Genomic DNA, 17,985 nt, shown 5'->3' with positions numbered 1-17,985 from the left:
ACAGTATTTTTCTTTGTCTGCCTGACTTATTTCTCTTAGCACGATGCCTTCATGGTCTATCCGTATTGTTCTATTATGGGGTTTCCTCATTTGTACACATCATTTATTTTAAGAAAAGTGTTGTGGAGAATATGCTGGACCAAGACATACTTTGAAGTTAATCCTCTGTTTGGCTAACAGTGAGACTTAGCCCTCAAGAATATGCCTCTGGGATCTATACATGTCTCAGATTCTGAAGATCATTCTACTCAAACCCTGGGCGTTGTCATATGATTTTAAAAGAAATGGATTTCAATAACAGGAGTCAGAATAAAAAGAACTTTAATTCATTTTAAAGTTAAGCAGATTATTGTATTGCAGTCTTACTCTCATACTTTGGGATATCTTACTCTCAGACGGTAAAGCGTTTGCCTACAATGCGGGAGACCCAGGTTCAATCCCTGGATCAGGAAGATCTCCTGGAGAAGGAAATGGCAACCCACTCCAGTATTCTTGCCTGGAAAATCCCATGGATAGAAGGGCCTGGTAGGCTACAGCCCATGGGGTCGCAAAGAGTCAGACACAACTGAGAGACTTCACTTTCACTTTTCTTTCACTCTCATATTTGGGATGAGTTTTTTCACCATGTATTTGCTTTCTTCTGTTTGCCTAAAACAGATGAGGGAGCCTTGGTCAGAGCAGCCAAGCAGCTGAATTTTGTTTTCACTGGAAGAACACCTGACTCAGTGATTATAGATTCAGTAAGTTATTTAATTCTCTTTTTTATCAAAGCAATGCGCATGCAAGCTTCAAAGATAAAATAATACCAAAAAGCTCACAATAAAAACAGAGGTTCCCTACTCTAGCTCTCCTCTCCAGAAGCAATGACTTTTCTGTTCTTTTAGCTGTTTCTTCAGACATTTATACATCCTTTTTTAATGTGTTGATGAATGAAATATATTTCAATTCTTCAATTTTAGACATATCTACTGACTTTCTATTGTTATATTAAATGAGGGATTATTTCTCTTGACTCACCATCCCTTTCCAGTAGTAGTATAATTATATTACAATGCTTGGTTAAACAAGTTGTATGTTTAACCCAGATGTTGTACGGGCAAAGGACTGGAGCAAACATTTCACAAAAGAAGATATACAGATGGCCAGTGCGCACATGAAAACACATCGTTAATCATCAGGGAAATGCAAATTAAAGTCTCAGTGAGACACTGCAACATACCCACCAAGAAAAATAAAATTAAAAACATTAATGGAAGCAACCTAAATGTCCATCAGCATACGAATGGATAAGAAAGCTGTGGTACATATACACAATGGCGTATTACTCAGCCATTAAAAAGAATACATTTGAATCACTTCTAATGAGGTGGATGAAACTGGAGTCTATTATACAGAGTGAAGTAAGCCAGAAAGAAAAACACCAGTACAGTATACTAATGCATATATATGGAATTTAGAAAGATGGTAACAATAACCCTCTACGCGAGACAGCAAAAGAGACACAGATGTATAGAACAGTCTTTTGGATTCTGTGGGAGAGGGAGAGGGTGGGATGATTTGGGAGAATGGCATTGAAACATGTATAATATCATATAAGAAACGAATCGCCAGTCCAGGTTTGATGCAGGATACAGAAAGCTTGGGGCTGGTGCACTGGGATGACCCAGAGGGATGGTACGGGGAGGGAGGTAGGAGGGGGTTCAGGATGGGGAACACGTGTACACCTGTGGCGGATTCATGTTGATATATGGCAAAACCAATACAATATTGTAAAGTAATTAGCCTCCAATTAAAATAAATAAATTTATATTAAAAAAAAAAACATTATGGCAGCACCTAATGTTAATGAAACTGCAGAGCAAGGGGCTCACCTATATGTTGCTAGTAGATGTGTAAGATGGTACAGCCCCTTTGGAAAACCGTTTTAGAGTTTTCCAGTACAGGTAAACATGTGCCTGATGCAGCAGTTGGACTTATACTTGCCCAGAAGAAGTAAAAGCATGTGTCTGCAGAGAGATGTTTTGTGATATGTTCATAGCAGCTGTATTCAGAGTAGCCAAAAGCTAGAAACAAACCAAATGTCCATCACTAGGAGGATGGATTGACAAATTGTGATACACAGAGGAATAACTGAATAGTAAAAAAAAAGAGTAAAATGATTGATTCATTACCATCATTGATAAGTCTCAGGAACAAGCTGAGAAAAAAGGAAAAAAAGCCAGACATAGAGAGCTGCATACTCTGCATTTACATCAAGGTTGAGATCAGGAAAAAGTGACTTATGGCCTTAGAATTCAGAGCAGTGGTTACCTCCACAACAGGCGGGAGATTGGAAAAGGGGGCAAAGGAATTTATAGGACAGTGGAAATGTTCTTTGTCTTAATTGGGGTGGTGGTTACACCAAGTATACCTTTATCAAACTATAGAATTTTCATTGAACTACATATTTAAGATCTATGTACAGTATTGTATATAAATTATATCTCATTAAGCATTTTTATTTAGTGTTTATGTTATTATGCCTGTATTGATATTCCTAGCAAAACATTGTTTTATTCAGTATTTATTTCTTTGTTTTTAATTTTGTGTTTTCAGATACAAAATTATCTCCTGAAAATAATTTTTTTCTTTAATTCTTAAAAATAAATCTCTTATTTTCTTTCTACCTATTACTAATTGTTCTAATTGTTTCATAACTTCTTCAGATCAGATCAGATCAGTCGCTCAGTCATGTCCAACTCTTTGCGACCCCATGAATCGCAGCACGCTAGGCCTCCCTGTCCATCACCAACTCCCGGAGTTCACTCAGACTCACGTCCATCGAGTCAGTGATGCCATCCAGCCATCTCATCCTCTGTCGTCCCCTTCTCCTCTTGCCCCAAATCCCTCCCAGCATCAGAGTCTTTTCCAATGAGTCAACTCTTTGCATGAGGTGGCCAAAGTACTGGAGTTTCAGCTTTAACATCATTCCCTCCAAAGAAATCCCAGGGCTGATCTCATAACTTCTTAGTGCACTTTTATCAATACAATTACACCAGATAATCTGGGCAGTGGGCAGTTGCAGTCTTTCCCTTGAGACCTCACCCCACCCCTGTTCTCCTTACTCTGGGCCAGTTTTGTTCAGAGGTCAGCTTCTATGGCACTTGGAATTCCTTTTGATTGTCTCCTGTTTTGGACTTGCTATTTCCTGTAAGTCAAAACTTCTTTCTTAGAACCTGACATTGACAGAACATGTTTTCTGTCCGTTTTATCCTGTTGAAAAGGTGTTACAGAAGCAGAAGTCACAGTAGCGAGAGCCCTCAACAAGCCCAGCTCCTGACTCAGGGCTCCACGCTGCCGTGGTGCACACACAGCTCAGTCTCACTCATGGTTCTCAAGAGGAAGCGCTTTCCTGTCTCCCTGCGGACTTTCCTTAACTCTCTCCTGTGTTAGATCTTCTGTTTCCTGAATCCCATGTCTTCCTTGTTCTTGGCCTATGCTTGTTTTTGTGGAGAACTTTCCTTATTGGTTTCTTGAGAAAAGGCACATGGGAAATTACTTGTTGTTTAGCCCTTTTAAGTGTAAACATTTTTATCTGACCTTTATACTTAATTGGTGGTCCTGCTGAATAGAGAATTCCAGGGTGGGAATCAGTTTCCTGAGGAATTTTTATTGCCTGGCTTCCTGTATGCCTGATTGAGAAGTCAGAAACCACTGTGACTCTAGTTTTTGTGACTTGCCCACTGCCTCCCTCAAGAAGTTTGCAAGATCTTCCTTATCCCAAGAATTCTGAAATTTCACAGATCAGATCAGATCAGTCGCTCAGTCGTGTCCGACTCTTTGCGACCCCATGAATCGCAGCACGCCAGGCCTCCCTGTCCATCACCAACTCCCGGGGTTTTTACTCAAACTCATGTCCATCGAGTCGGTGATGCCATCCAACCATCTCATCCTCTGTCGTCCCCTTAGTGAGAATATTTTAACTCACTGTACTGAGAACTGAGTGGACACTTTGCCATTTGGAAATCTACATCCTTCCATTCTGGAAATTTTTCTTGAATGAGTCTGTTCATTTTTCTTCCACTTTTTTTCTCTGCTCTCTCTTTTTAGAATTCCTGAGCATATCTTTTAACTTTTCTGTCCTGCGTTTCGTGTTTTTGCCTTCTTGTTCTACTTTTTGGAAGTTTTCCTCTCTTTTATCTTCTTAGACTTCAATTGATTTTCTTTTTGTTTCTAATATTACATGTTTTAGCTTCCAGAAGCTTTTATTGTTTTCTCAATATTTATTTTTTTAATAGTATCCTGTTTTTCCTTCATAGGTGTTGTACTTAATGTTACTTCTCTGAGAGGAATAATGATAGTTTTGTGTTTTTTTTATGTTTTCTTTTTTTAAAAAATTACACTTTAAATAAGCATATCATTTTACTGGAACATAAAATGGTATTAAGCTGTCATTATAGTTGTTTTGATTATTGCACTGGGAGAAGCATACTTCACCAAAAATTAAACATCAACTTTCACATATTCCTTTCTGGAGTTTCTCATTCTCTACTTAGGAGAAAAGAAGAGCATTTAATTACTGCACCACTTGCATATGAGATGCAGAATAGGCTATGCAAGATCTTTGATGAGAGCTGCAATATGCAGAGAAATAAGGCCAGTCTCCTCCTATGCCACCAAAGAGCAGCACAGGACTTGAATCTTAATCACAGAAGCATAACCATTGTTACAGGCAGCTTTTTGTCTCAGACATTGTCTTTGTTTTCTCATGGGTCCCATTAACAAGCATATACTGGTGGATCTAGCAATATTTCCAAGGGTGTAAAACACTGCAGAAGGTTTTATGCCTCCAGGAATCCACACCCATCCAGTTCCAATGATACAACAGAAAATGCCCCGCAGAAAGCATATGACAAACCACCTTATCCTGGTGCAGAAATAGAGGGAAGAGGCATCCAGGACCTGTCCACCAGCCCTTTGTGCCCATCAGGAAGCCCAGGCCGACACCAGTGTTTTCTTTTGGAATTCTCTTTCTTCCAAATTGCTCTTATCTCTTTGTTTTGGGTATCTCTGATCCATGATAATAGCTGTCCTTGGATATCTGTTCATCTTTGGTTTTCTCATGGTTAAGAGTAAAGAATTTGCAAGCTGATATGGCAGTTCTTGGAGAAGGCAATGGCACCCCACTCCAGTACTCTTGCCTGGAAAATCCCATGGATGGAGGAGCCTGCTAGGCTGTAGTCCATGGGGTCGCTAAGAGTCGGACACGACTGAACGACTTCCCTTTCACTTTTCACTTTCATGCATTGGAGAAGGATATGGCAACCCACTCCAGTGTTCTTGCCTGGAGAATCCCAGGGATGGGGGAGCCTGGTGGGCTTCCGTCTATGGGGTTGCACAGAGTCGGACACGACTGAAGCGACTTAGCAGCAGCATGGCAGTTCTGAGTATAAGAGGGTATTTGTCAACATTGGGCTTCACTGTGGGGTGGTCTGGTGGGATTCGTTTGGGAAATCATGGTTGTCTGTACCTTTAGGACTCAACCTGGGCTTATAGATTCCCGAGAGAACAGTATTCCACCCTTCTGCCAGGAAAGATCTGGTTGCCAGAATGTAGGGGGCCAAATGAGTTGTGGGGTATTGGGGCCTAGCCTTTAGTACAAATACAATAACAATACTATATCTTCAGGTGTGCCAACTTCTAGACAAAAGAAACTTTATGGAGCAGAGCCTCTGGTCTTCTGCCAGTATGCAGGAAAAGCCAGTGCCCAGAACAGCAGCTTTTTCCCTAGTCCTCCCATTTAGGGCGCTCCTTTACCTTCCAGTTCTAGAACTCCCTGTTATTCCTCTTCCCTAGGCCTTTTAGGGATTATCCAACACAGGTCAGGCTGGTTCTCACCTTTTCCCCGTAACAACTGTGTATATAATAGCATTTGCTACTTCTTGCATCTGCTAAGTAAGCATATCTCACTTATCTGTTTTCTAGCTTCCAAATTTTTAATGCCATTGTCTCTTCTAATATTTTCCTGCCATTGTAAGTTTTTCTTTTTAATTTTTTTTTTTTTTTGTAGTTTTGGTGGGGCTTTGGGAAGAATGAAAAGTAATTGGTTTGTTCAATCTTCCATCTGAACCTGAAAAATTAATAAGTTCTATTAAGGGTGATGTATTTCAGAAAAGACAATTTGAGTTGACATTTTTTACATTAAAACTTCATAACTGGAGTTTATTTCCAAGAAGCCAAAGCTACTTCTTACTGTATGTAATCATATTTTCCTTTTCTTCATAGCTGGGGCAGGAAGAAAGATATGAATTGCTCAATGTGCTGGAGTTCACCAGGTAAAACATCGGCTCTGTGGTTTGTGTGTATGTCATATGTTTCCCTCCATTTAAAGTTTTTCCCTTTTAAAGAAGAAGAAAATGTGCTTTATTTTATTTAAATAAATTTACTTAGACCAAATATTAAATTAAAATTTTCAATACAGTTTCTAATTGTCATTTGTAAGAAAATCATAAACTGTTCTCTTCAGAGTCTTGTAAGACATGTCTTCTGGAGGCAAGTAATAATATTTCTGAACATGACAATCTGCATCACAACTGTAGGGTACAGGCCTGGGTAGTGATCTGAAAACATTATACTTAGGGGCACCAAGATTTATGTAGAATTAAAATGAATCAGAATCAGGAAATTGCCATTCTAATTATGTGCTCATTATAATATCTAAGTGTCATAGGGATTTCAAAAACTCATATTCATCTCTCTGTTAGGTATAAAAGTAGTTTCCATATAGTAGGAATATAGACAGAAGGGATGGTCCACAGTGGATAAATGTGCAGCTGTTCATGGCCAAATGAATAGGAATACCTTGTTGGAAGGTTCCATCCAAGTGATTGCAAAAATCCTGCATCTGGAGTGACAGGGACATATTGGAGACTCAAGGAATGGAGAGACCATAAGAGAATGCTCATAGTCCTGTGAGGAAATGGGAGCAGGGTTATTAGAGAAATGTAGGTGACAAGGCAGTGTGGAGCATTCTGTGACCCTGTGACCAAGTATTTACTAACCTGTGACAGGGCGGCTTTTCTCCAGCAGTGTCCACTTACTCTGCTGGACCACAAAAGGCATTCCTGTTCACCCATGATTTGGGAGTTTTGTCAGAAGAAAAGAGCAAGGAAGTTGATGAACCAGGGACCAGGCCATCAAAGCTGGATTAAGAGAAACATGAATCAGGAAGGGCTGAGGTAGACTACAGAGATGTTACAAAGGGGGCCCAATCAAGTGTGGTCCTAAAGCACAGGAATGATCAGAGACACTAATGCAGTGCAAATACTAGATGGAGAAAGAGAGGACTAAACAGTCCAAGATATTTCTAAAGGCAACTACGCTATATCTAACTACTGTATTGGATTCATCTCAGTTTTTTAGCTGCAGAACATTATAAGGTAGCATGAATAGGCACTGACACTAGAGAAGTCTTTTTTACCCCTTATTTCTGGAGAGAAGCTTATGCATACTTGATTCCAAGTGAGGCTTATCCCGTGCAATGCCATACATGCTTATTCTGTTCATTGTTAACCTGTAGTCTCTTCGCTAATCCACTGAAAGATGTGTATGTTTAACTAAGAACTCTTATCAGTCTGTATCACCAACACAATGTTAAGCTGTTTGTGCTCATTAACTAGAGTTTGTAATATGAATTAGGTTTTTTACGTGATGCCAGTGGTTTGCTAGTAATTAAAAAATGATAGTTGTGAAGGCTTAAGTAAGTTTTTAAAGTGCTAGTATATGCCTTTTGATTGGGTGTATACTTAAAATTGATTATCATTTCTCATTTTAATAATTCATCATAAAAGGTTCTGGCTCGTCAGAACTCTCCTCTCTCTGCCCTGGTGGGTATTAACTCTTAAAGGTTTCTTGGGAGCTACTTGGTAAATTATTCCTTTAGGGCAGCAGATGGTACCCGCATATCTTAAAAAACATAATGTGACTTTCAAAGGCACGCAGCTACACACTCAGGCGATGGTTTGTGTATGTGGAGGGATCAGCCTCATAATTTGGTCAAATTTATTTTTTCAGTGTGAGCATTAAAATATGTGAGACAGGACAAATATATAGATGCATCTTCTCACTATGATGACACATTGTGGAAAACCTTTCTTTCAGCGCTAGAAAAAGAATGTCAGTGATCGTTCGCACTCCATCCGGGAAGTTACGACTTTACTGCAAAGGAGCCGTAAGTTTGTATTTTTGTCTTTTATGATTTTGATTTATGATGGTTTATAATGTATATGTTAAACATTCTGCTATGGAAATGTAACACAGATGTTTAGCCTGAAGTTGCTGACATCCACTTTTGGAGGTGTTTTATAGTAATAGTGTTCAGCCTCTTCTGGTGAAACTCGGAATTCCTTCTGGGTAAATCTGGTGCTTTGAAAAAGTTTGGCCGAGGTTATTTATATAATTCAGTTTTTGAGGTTTGTATATTATAAATACTTTAGAAGACAATAATACAGAAAATATTTTTAAATTAAATTAGAAATGTAGCAACCTATACCAATTTGAATCTGATTTTTAAAGGCCATAGAAATGGGGAAAATGGATTACAGTTATTGCTGTAATTTCTTCATGTGGTTGATTACCATTTGTATTGTATTTGCATTGTTTTGATTATAACAGCATTTCTAACTATTGGTTAGCTTTTGTATTTGGCAGGTTTTATTGACAGGGCAGTAATTTGTCATTCTAACCGAATTTCCCTAGTTAAAATATGTTTATGCTCATGGAAAAATAAGAAATCTACTCTCCAGGGCCTTTTTTTATTCTTGAAATTAGTTAATATTTCCCTTCAGATTTATCCTTTCCATGTACATAGTATATACTTGGAGTAATCAGGTAACTTACAAACTTGGAACTTTCCAATTTCGAATATAATCAACAGTCTTGCTTTCTCATGTGGAACTTGGAAGATGAACTTGTTAAGAAGCCCAAGCTTATTATTTAAATTTCTGTTGAGAATGTTTTCAATACCTTGGTTTTAATGCATTGGAACATAATTTTTTAATGCCTTGGTTTTAAAAGATTGGGAGAGAATAATTTCATGACGTCTCATGAGTTTAGTTTTAGAGTTTCTTTGGTTGTTGAACAAGCATGTAACTGTAGGGTGAACTTGCTCCAGGTGAAATCATTTGTATAAACTGTTCTGACAGAGGATGTTAGAGCTCAACATGATAAAAAATTGCAGTTATTTTTAATCAAAAAGAAATTTGAGGGGGGGGAGAATGGGTTACATGTAAGATAAATTAGAAATCATAAATACATTTAGAAATCATAAATACATAAATACATTAAATACATTAGAAATCATAAACACAATTAGAAATGATAAATACATTTCATCAACCAATGAAATAAGCTCTAGCAGCCTGTCCATCAGGTCGCAAAAAGTCAGACATGACAGAGACTAACACATTACCATTCATGCAGAAGGCCGCATTCTGCCCCCTACTCTCCTTGATACTGTAGAGAAGGTGGAAAATTCCCCTAGTCTGACCACAATTTCTTCCACTAGAATGCTTAATTACCTTGAGAGTTTAATCTCCCTAGCCTTATTTATTACTCATCACTTTTGTTTTCATGATTTTAATTTTTTAGTATTTTCTTAGCATTAAAATGGCCTATTTTAATTTCACTGAAAATTTCACTAACCTCTGGGAAAAAAATAGAGTTTGTAAGTTACACAGAACTCTCATTCTCAGAAAGGACCCATGAGGGGAAATTATCATTTCCTTTTGCTTTGCCCGCTTCCTATTTCACCAACTGAGAAATGAAAAGAAATTCATAATTGGAGCCTGGAATATTGCATCTGTTCTGAGGTCACTAAGTTCTGTTTCTCTCAAGAGTTCTAAATCATACCTCACTACTCTGCTTCCAACTCAAGCCCTGAGACTCGAGACCCCAAAATGGGTAATACCACTGAGAAAGTAATTGCAGGTAAATGATTTATTTTTTCCTGGTCTAATAAAACCATGAAGGCCAAATACTAAAATTCTTAAAACATTAAACCCAAGCTAAAGAATAACTAAAGGAACAACAGGCAATTTATAAAGGGGCAAAAATGAGAGACATGCAGTGATGCCCCAAGTTAAAGCCGAAAGGAACTTTAAAGATAATCCAGTAATTTAATGTTACAGACCAAGTAAATTGACTCTTAAAGCTAAGGTGACTCAATCAGAAATATTCAGCTGTAAGGCAATGCTCAGCTTGTCCAGTGTCCTCCCTGCCATAGCCACCAGCTTGCTCCATGCATTTAACATGCGTTTCTCAGAGTCTGTTCCTTTGTGGGCACCAACCCCATTCGATGCCCTGAGTCCTAAAAGGTTCAGTAGTTAGGTCTGGGCGTCTATCAGCCCACTCCCTTGGAGCCACTGTGCATTAGCATTTTGAAGGCCCTGAGGCACCGCAGCAGGATGCGCTCTTTAGCTTTGTTCTGACATCTCCCATGCTGTCTGAGTTCCGTACCATTCTTCCTCATAGCATGGATGAATGCTGAAGCCTTCTGCAAAATCTTTGGGGGGCAGTGAGGGGAGGTCTAACAGCACATGACAGGTAAGTGACGTGTTGATAGAATATGAGATTTTGAACGTTGGAGTAACTGGATTTATTCAGAAAGGAAAAGATGAAAATATAGGACTAGACCATCTTTCTTAGTGTCACAAGAAAGCAGTATTATTAAGGAAAAATATTTTGTGCTTCAAAATTGATTTTTTAAATACTCATTCACTGCTAATAATGTTGCCAACATCAACTTTAGTCAACTCAGAATGCTTAGTTTAAGTGTATCATACCTTCTGTTTGTTTTCCAGGACACTGTAATTTATGACCGACTGGCAGAAACTTCAAAATACAAAGAAATTACCCTAAAACATTTGGAGCAGTTTGCTACAGAAGGTGAGTATAATACAATAGTAAACATGACTCAAATAAAATGAAATCATGTATTACTACTATCTTATAGGATTATTCTTATTATTTTACTTGGAGAGTCGTAATGTAAGATAACAATAAGTGTTGATCATTTAGATCTTACTATATGCTGTCCTCAACCATTATTTTTATTTTGCTCTACTGTATTTATTAACATTTTGAAAGACTTTGTCCGCACATTTAAGGAGATGCAGAGCTTATAAATCTGTTTACTTTTTAGAATGGATACCATTTACAGTTTAAATACTTTACATCTCCAGCAATGTAGAAGGAAAGAAACAAGAGTTAAAGAATTGGATAGTCTAATCTGAGTAAGAAAGAGGAGAAGAAATAAATAAACCTCTATAACTACTGAAATAGTTCTTCAATTCAGCATTAACTCAGGACTTTTTATTAAGCCCCTGCCACACACCAGGCTTTATGGGAGGCCTGAGCATCCGTGGTAAACGTAATAGTCCTGATGCTCTGTTTGTACCAAAATGTAGTCTAGGGAGATGATCTAGATGAGATGAAAGGAAGTGAGAGTCGTTAAGAATCAGGGTCAGTTACTACAGGAATTTGTAGAATCTTACCTCTAAACTTAACAAAAGTCACCAGTACTGTATCCACATCTCCCATCTAAGTTTTTCACTCTGGTCTGCTTCTGCCGGAACTGTGGCTGGTGGCACCAAGCCTGACCTCTGAGCCAAACCTTTTCCTCTCGATCCAAGCAGCAAAATGATAGGAATGTTTTTTAAAGCACTAGGCTTTGAAAAGCGGGGACATAATGAACCTGCTACCATTTCTCCTCCAAAAATGGAAGCGCATGGAGACCCACACATCTGTTGAGTTCAGATTCCATGAGGTAGGACTTCGGAGGGGACGGCGGGTACAGCGTAAGCTGGCACATATTGCAGGTTCCTTTACTGAGGAAGGAGCAGGTTGGAGGAGCGTCTTCCTTTTTTCTCGCTCTGATGTTAAGGATATTCTAGCTCCCAGACCAGTTCCAGCTGGCTTGGCCTCCACCGCCACCCCATTCTCACCCTGGGTAAGCAGCACTCGTATACCATGGCTGCTGCTGCTGCTGCTGCTGCTGCTAAGTCTCTTCGGTCGTGTCCGACTCTGTGCGACCCCATGGACTGCAGCCCACGAGGCTCCCCCGTCCCTAGGATTCTCCAGGCAAGAACACTGGAGTGGGTTGCCATTTCCTTCTCCAATGCATGAAAGTGAAAAGTGAAAGTGAAGTCACTCAGTCGTGTCCGACCCTCAGCGACCCCGTGGGCTGCAGCCCACCAGGCTCCTCCACCCATGGGATTTTCTAGGCAAAAGTACTGGACTGGGGTGCCATTGCCTTCTCCCATACCATGGCTACCCCAGAGTAAGTCTCCAGCTGGCGGGCTTCCCCCATAGCTCAGTCAGTAAAGAATGTGCCTGCAATGCAGGAGACTTGGCTTCAGTTCCTTGTTGGGAAGATCCCCTGGAGAAGGAAATGGCAACCCACTCCGTTGTTCTTGCTTGGAGAATCCCCATGGACAGAGGAGCCTGGTGGGCTCCAGTCCATGGGGTCGCAAAGAGTCAGACACAACTGAGTGACTTTCACGTCTGTAGCCAAGTGTCCAGAAGAGAAACACATATCCCTAATATGGCCCAGAGTTAAGTTCTGTTTGCAGTGCTGTGGCAGCGACAATATACTCCTTTCTTGGAACGTGGAGTCTTCCGGGCATTTTATGTCCTGTGTTCTTTGCTGCTTTTTCTGACATGGTCCTGGCCGTATTTGATTTGACTTGAGATCACTAACACCTAATTATTCTGAGAGCTAAACGACCTTGAGTGAGAACATTGTCTTCTTGGTAACCTAGTTAACTGCTTTTATCGTGACTGGCAAATCTTCCGCTTCTTCGTTTTTCTAGTCTGTAAACTTTTTTCTGGCTCAGGGTCACCTCCAAATGAGTTAGAAAACTGATGGACTCTGAGTACAGGAAGTAGGTCACTTCAGACATCAGCTGTGATTGTTTTCCCAGGTGTTGCTGATGGGTATTCTTTTCTTGTCACTGTCCCTCAATTCTTTAGACTCCTTATACTACAAATCCACTGTAATAAATATAGTTGGAGGAAGGTGGCTCTCCCAGTACACCCCACTGGGGTCCCTCTATTCCTTCCTTCATAAGCATCTATGAAGCCATTATTAATGAGCCAGCCACTGTACTCAGCGCTGGAGTTACAGTTGTGAAGAACTCCAGGACCCTGGAACTCCAGAAGCTTCAAGCTCATGTAGGAGATCACAGAAAAAACACGAAACATTGTCCTTCACACCGCAGAAGTGTTGGGGTCTGGGTGAGACGAGAAGGCTTCAAAGAGATGATTTTCAGAACTGAGTCTTAAAGTAGATGCAAGCCAGGCCTTGGAGGGGGATTGGGGGAGGGTGGAATGGAGGGGAAAAAAAGATAAATTTGTGCAAAGACCCTACCATGGGAAGTGGCCGGCAGAGAATGAGGTTGAAGACAACTGATACGTGGTGACTGAGCCAGACTTTAGGGTTTGAACTTCATCCTGGAGACTGATTAAAAGACTTCAAGCAAAGGAATAACCTTATCAGATTAGGATTTTAGAAAAGTTACTCGAGGCATGAAGGATGGATTGAAAGAGCTGGGGAATTAAAAGCCAGGTGCCGGTGGTAAAGGCCAGAGGACTGTTAATACACAGTTGACGCTAAGGTTCCATCAAGCTTGAGTCAGACTTCAGCATACTGAATCAGTGCTTTTGAAATGAGATTTCATTGAAAACAAATGTGTCAGCTTTCTGAACAAAATCTTATCTGATGTTGCGGGGGGGGGCATGCTCCCTTTTTTCAGGGTTAAGAACCTTGTGTTTTGCCGTGGCTGAGATTTCAGAGAGCGACTTTCAGGAGTGGCGAGCCGTCTATCACCGTGCATCCACATCTGTGCAGAACAGGCTGCTCAAACTTGAAGAGAGCTACGAGTTAATCGAAAAGGTACAACTCTTCTGCTTGTGAGGAAAGTTTGATTTCCAGAAAACTCCAGCCTTGTTTCAAGGGGCCAGTAAAATAAAAATCAAAATGTCTTGACACACCACTGTTGAATCTCCTCTGGTCTAAGCACTGACAACTCAGTTTTTTCCAAAAATTCTGTGGACTTACTTGGTATAGATTTTAGCTCTTTTCACAGTTTTGGATCAAATTGAGGTTGATCCAGTCTAGCAAGCTCCTTGGCAACATCTTCCATTGCGTCTTCATCGCACGCCCTCTCCCCACACACAAACATGCATAAAAGCTGCATATAAGTGTGTATAGATGCAGTGGGCGTCCCTGCTGGCTCAGACAGTAAAGAATCCACCTGCAATGCAGGACACCCAGGTTTGATCCCTGTGTCAGGAAGATCCCCTGAAGGAAGGCATGGCAACCCACTCCAGTATTCTTGCCTGGAGAATCCCCGTGGACAGAGGAGCTGGCGGGCTACAGTCCATGAGGTTGCAAAGACTGAGCAACTAAGCAATAATGTATAATACGAAATAATGTAATAAGTATACGTGTTACTCCATAACCAATAATAAAGAATGTACAAGTGAACAATCCAGTGCTTATACCTGGCCTGTCATTGTTCACTGAGATACATCCATCATTTGTACCACAACTATAAATATTCTTGCTTTACTGATAAAGAAACCAAGGCTATTCAGCCAAAAAGCCATGGATACACCATGATTGATGCTTCATAAACAGCAAGAAATCTTGCTTCCCAAATTCAGAATAGCAGACATTTTTAGGTTGTACTAACTGTGTGCCAGGTGCTATTTGGAACACTTGAATCTTCAACCTACTTAATTAAAAACCTACTTAATCTTCATAGCATTCCTTTGAGGTAGGTAGTGTTAATTATCACAACCGTATAAATGGAGAAATTAAGGCACCAGAGAGGTTAAATGATTTGGAGGGCATTCCTCGGCACATAAGAATGTAAGTCAGAATTCTTACTCTGGCTCAAGTTCAGGCTCTTAAGTTTCCGTTAAATAACTTGCTACTTACATAATTCCTTCAACTGTACTCCTGCTTGTAAGGCATAGACTGAGGCTCTGCCTGTTAGCCACAGTTGATCTCACCTTCGGGTGAGTCATGGCTGGCATGTTTTTTTTCTTCCTCTGTCAACATGCTTCCTGGTCCTTCCTGTCTTGCGTGGTAGCCAGCACTATGGATGCGTCCCTGGACTCTCCCCACGTGCCCTCTGTTCCGTGTAACCCCAGGACTGGAATGCTCCAGCCGGAGGTGGTGTCCTCTGCTATGTAGTTACCTGTGACTCTGGATACTGCCCTCCTATCTCCTCAGTAGACTGAGATCCCCCTAGAAGCTAGTTCGTTTGTCGTTTCTCCCTTATATTTGAACTTACTTTGTATCGTCCTTATTCCTCAGAAGACTTGTGATGGAATGTATGAAACCTTCCAAGTTGATAAACCCCGCTCCACCACCAATTTTAGATGTGTACACCCACCAGGAGACTTGTTATCAATCCACTTACTGAATTTCTCTCTTTCTTTTCTAATATTGTATATAACCTTAAGTCTTTGGAATATCATATAGTGACATAAAATAATATTTTATGAAACCATGACCATAATCTCTTTCATTGTCTCCAAAGTCACAAATTGTTTAAAAGCACTAATGGTATTACTAATTTTTAATCTTTGGCTTTTCTTACTCTTTGAGAGTGTTTCCCTGGTGGCTCAGACAGCAAGGAGTCTGCCTGCAATGCAGGAGACTGGGGTTCTATCCCTGGGTTGGGAAGATTCCCAGGAGAAGGGAATGACAACCCACTCCAGTATTCTTGTCAGGAGAATTCTATGGACAGAGGAGCCTGGCCAGCCGGGTACAGTCCATTAGGTCGCACGACTGAGTGACTCACACACACATAATCTTTTGAGAAATTAAAAAAGATTACTCTGCTTGGAGATGATTCTTTTCCTCCTGTCGCATTTCCTACACAGCCTGAATATAATGTAGTCTTTTCTCACGTGGCAATGATAGAATTAATATATAACAACTAACAATCAATATATTTTAAGTGGATTCCAACCATTAAATTTTGTTTCTACTTGAAACGCTCTGGAGCACATTCTGGAGTTGAATGTTTAATGTGACTAATGTTTTTACTGAGAATGTCCTAGAGTTTATAGATTCAGTTTTATAGGTTTAACAGTTCTGTGTGTGTTTAATAACTCTTACTAAATTTTGACTTCCCTCTTTTAACATAACAGATATTCAACCTTTCTTCCAGCAGATGGCGATCGTGAGTCACATTGAAATTTAAGCTGCCTGGGGAAATCCATTACATATATTAACATATTTTTAGTTTACAGATACAGAAGTCTCTCTTAATACCTCTTACCTAAAATAAATGAAAAGAGAATTTATAGCTAATTCCTTTTTTACTTTGTGATAAGTCATGCTCTCTTAATTTTTATTGAAAAATCAGAAAGATGGAGATTGATTCAGCCAACTTGTTCTGAATAAGGACTATATCCCCTGAAACTATAGTTTCTTTCAGTAATTAACTTAATTAACTTTCATTAGGTGATTGATAAATGCTAGATATCAGGGATGCCCAACCAAATAAGGAACACTCTGAGTGTCATGGTCTAAACTAATTCCTCCAGGAAATCCAGGAGTGACTGACAAGCTTTCAGGAAAGTGATAGTTTTTTAAATCAGCCTCAAAAGATTATTTTACCCACTGAAGAAGAGCACAAGTCTTTTAGAAGAAAACGAATAGGAACAAGAACACAGAGGGGTCCCTGCAACTAAAAGCTTTTCTGAAAAAAATGATTTTCCCAACCCTTTGGAAACTGTAGGTAGTCAGGGTGCTAGTATGTCTCCCTTTTGAGCTTCCATTCTTTATTAAAATCAGCTGGGGTTAGTATTCAGTGGAAGCTGTGGGGAGCTGCTCTCACACGTGGTAATGAGGCAGGTTCCAACATAGCAGAGCAGATTCTGCTGCTGTGTCACTGACTGTAAATTTAGCTGCCATAGTCCTGAAAGTGAAAGTGTTCATTGCTCAGTTGTGTGCGAATGTTTGTGACCTCATGGACTGTAGCACACCAGGCTCCTCTGTCCTTGGAATGCTGCAGGCAAGAATACTCGGGTGGGTAGCCATTTCCTTCTCCAGGGGATCTTCCTGATCCAGGAATCGAACCTGGGTCTTCTGCATTGCCAGTAGAGTCTTTACCTTCTGAGCCACAAGGGAAGCCCAAGTTTCATCCATTGGGGCTTCTTCCTTGGCTACTTTAAATGAGACTTGTTTATTATATAGTCTGTTTTTCTTGTGATCAGGATCTATTTTTTATATCAACCATAACATTGGACTTTAGCATGTGAGCTAGTGACTTTCAAATTATTTTCAAGTCTCTCTTTTTTTAAAGAGTAGAACCTCTTTCCCAAAGTAAATATTGCCTGAATATACTTCAGTTCAGTTCAGTTCAGTTCAGTCACTCAGTCGTGTCCGACTCTTTGCGACCCCATGAATCCCAGCACGCCAGGCCTCCCTGTCCATCACCAACTCCTGGAGTTCACTCAGACTCACGTCCATCGAGTCAGTGATGCCATCCAGCCATCTCATCCTCTGTCGTCCCCTTTTCCTCCTGCCCCCAATCCCTTCCAGCATCAGAGTCTTTTCCAATGAGTCAACTCTTTGCATGAGGTGGCCAAAGTACTGGAGTTTCAGCTTTAGCATCATTCCTTCCAAAGAAATCCCAGGGCTGATCTCCTTCAGAATGGACTGGTTGGATCTCCTTGCAGTCCAAGGGACTCTCAAGAGTCTTCTCCAACACCACAGTTCAAAAGCATCAATTCTTCGGCACTCAGCCTTCTTCACAGTCCAACTCTCACATCCATACATGACCACAGGAAAAACCATAGCCTTGACTAGACAGACCTTTGTTGGCAAAGTAATGTCTCTGCTTTTTAATATGCTGTCTAGGTTGGACATAACTTTCCTTCCAAGGAGTAAGCGTCTTTTAATTTCATGGCTGCAGTCACCATCTG

General features: G+C 40.2%; 1 protein-coding gene across 5 annotated transcripts in view; it reads left to right on the top strand.

Moving 5' to 3' along the window:
• ATP8A1 (ATPase phospholipid transporting 8A1) overlaps nucleotides 1–17,985 on the top strand; it is a 234,308-nt gene that overhangs the window by 97,465 nt on the left and 118,858 nt on the right. For all 5 annotated transcript variants that reach the window (XM_055588440.1, XM_055588437.1, XM_055588436.1 and 2 more), the window contains 5 exons: nucleotides 658–740; nucleotides 6,265–6,314; nucleotides 8,140–8,209; nucleotides 10,839–10,923; nucleotides 13,791–13,930. In XM_055588440.1, coding sequence (XP_055444415.1) covers nucleotides 658–740; nucleotides 6,265–6,314; nucleotides 8,140–8,209; nucleotides 10,839–10,923; nucleotides 13,791–13,930 — 428 coding nt within the window. The remainder of the gene's footprint in view (nucleotides 1–657; nucleotides 741–6,264; nucleotides 6,315–8,139; nucleotides 8,210–10,838; nucleotides 10,924–13,790; nucleotides 13,931–17,985) is intronic.

This window comes from Bubalus kerabau, chromosome 7 (assembly GCF_029407905.1).
Source record: "Bubalus kerabau isolate K-KA32 ecotype Philippines breed swamp buffalo chromosome 7, PCC_UOA_SB_1v2, whole genome shotgun sequence".
Lineage (NCBI taxonomy): Eukaryota > Metazoa > Chordata > Mammalia > Artiodactyla > Bovidae > Bubalus > Bubalus kerabau.
Note: the sequence above shows the minus strand (reverse complement) of the source record. Positions and strands in the feature narration are given on the sequence as shown.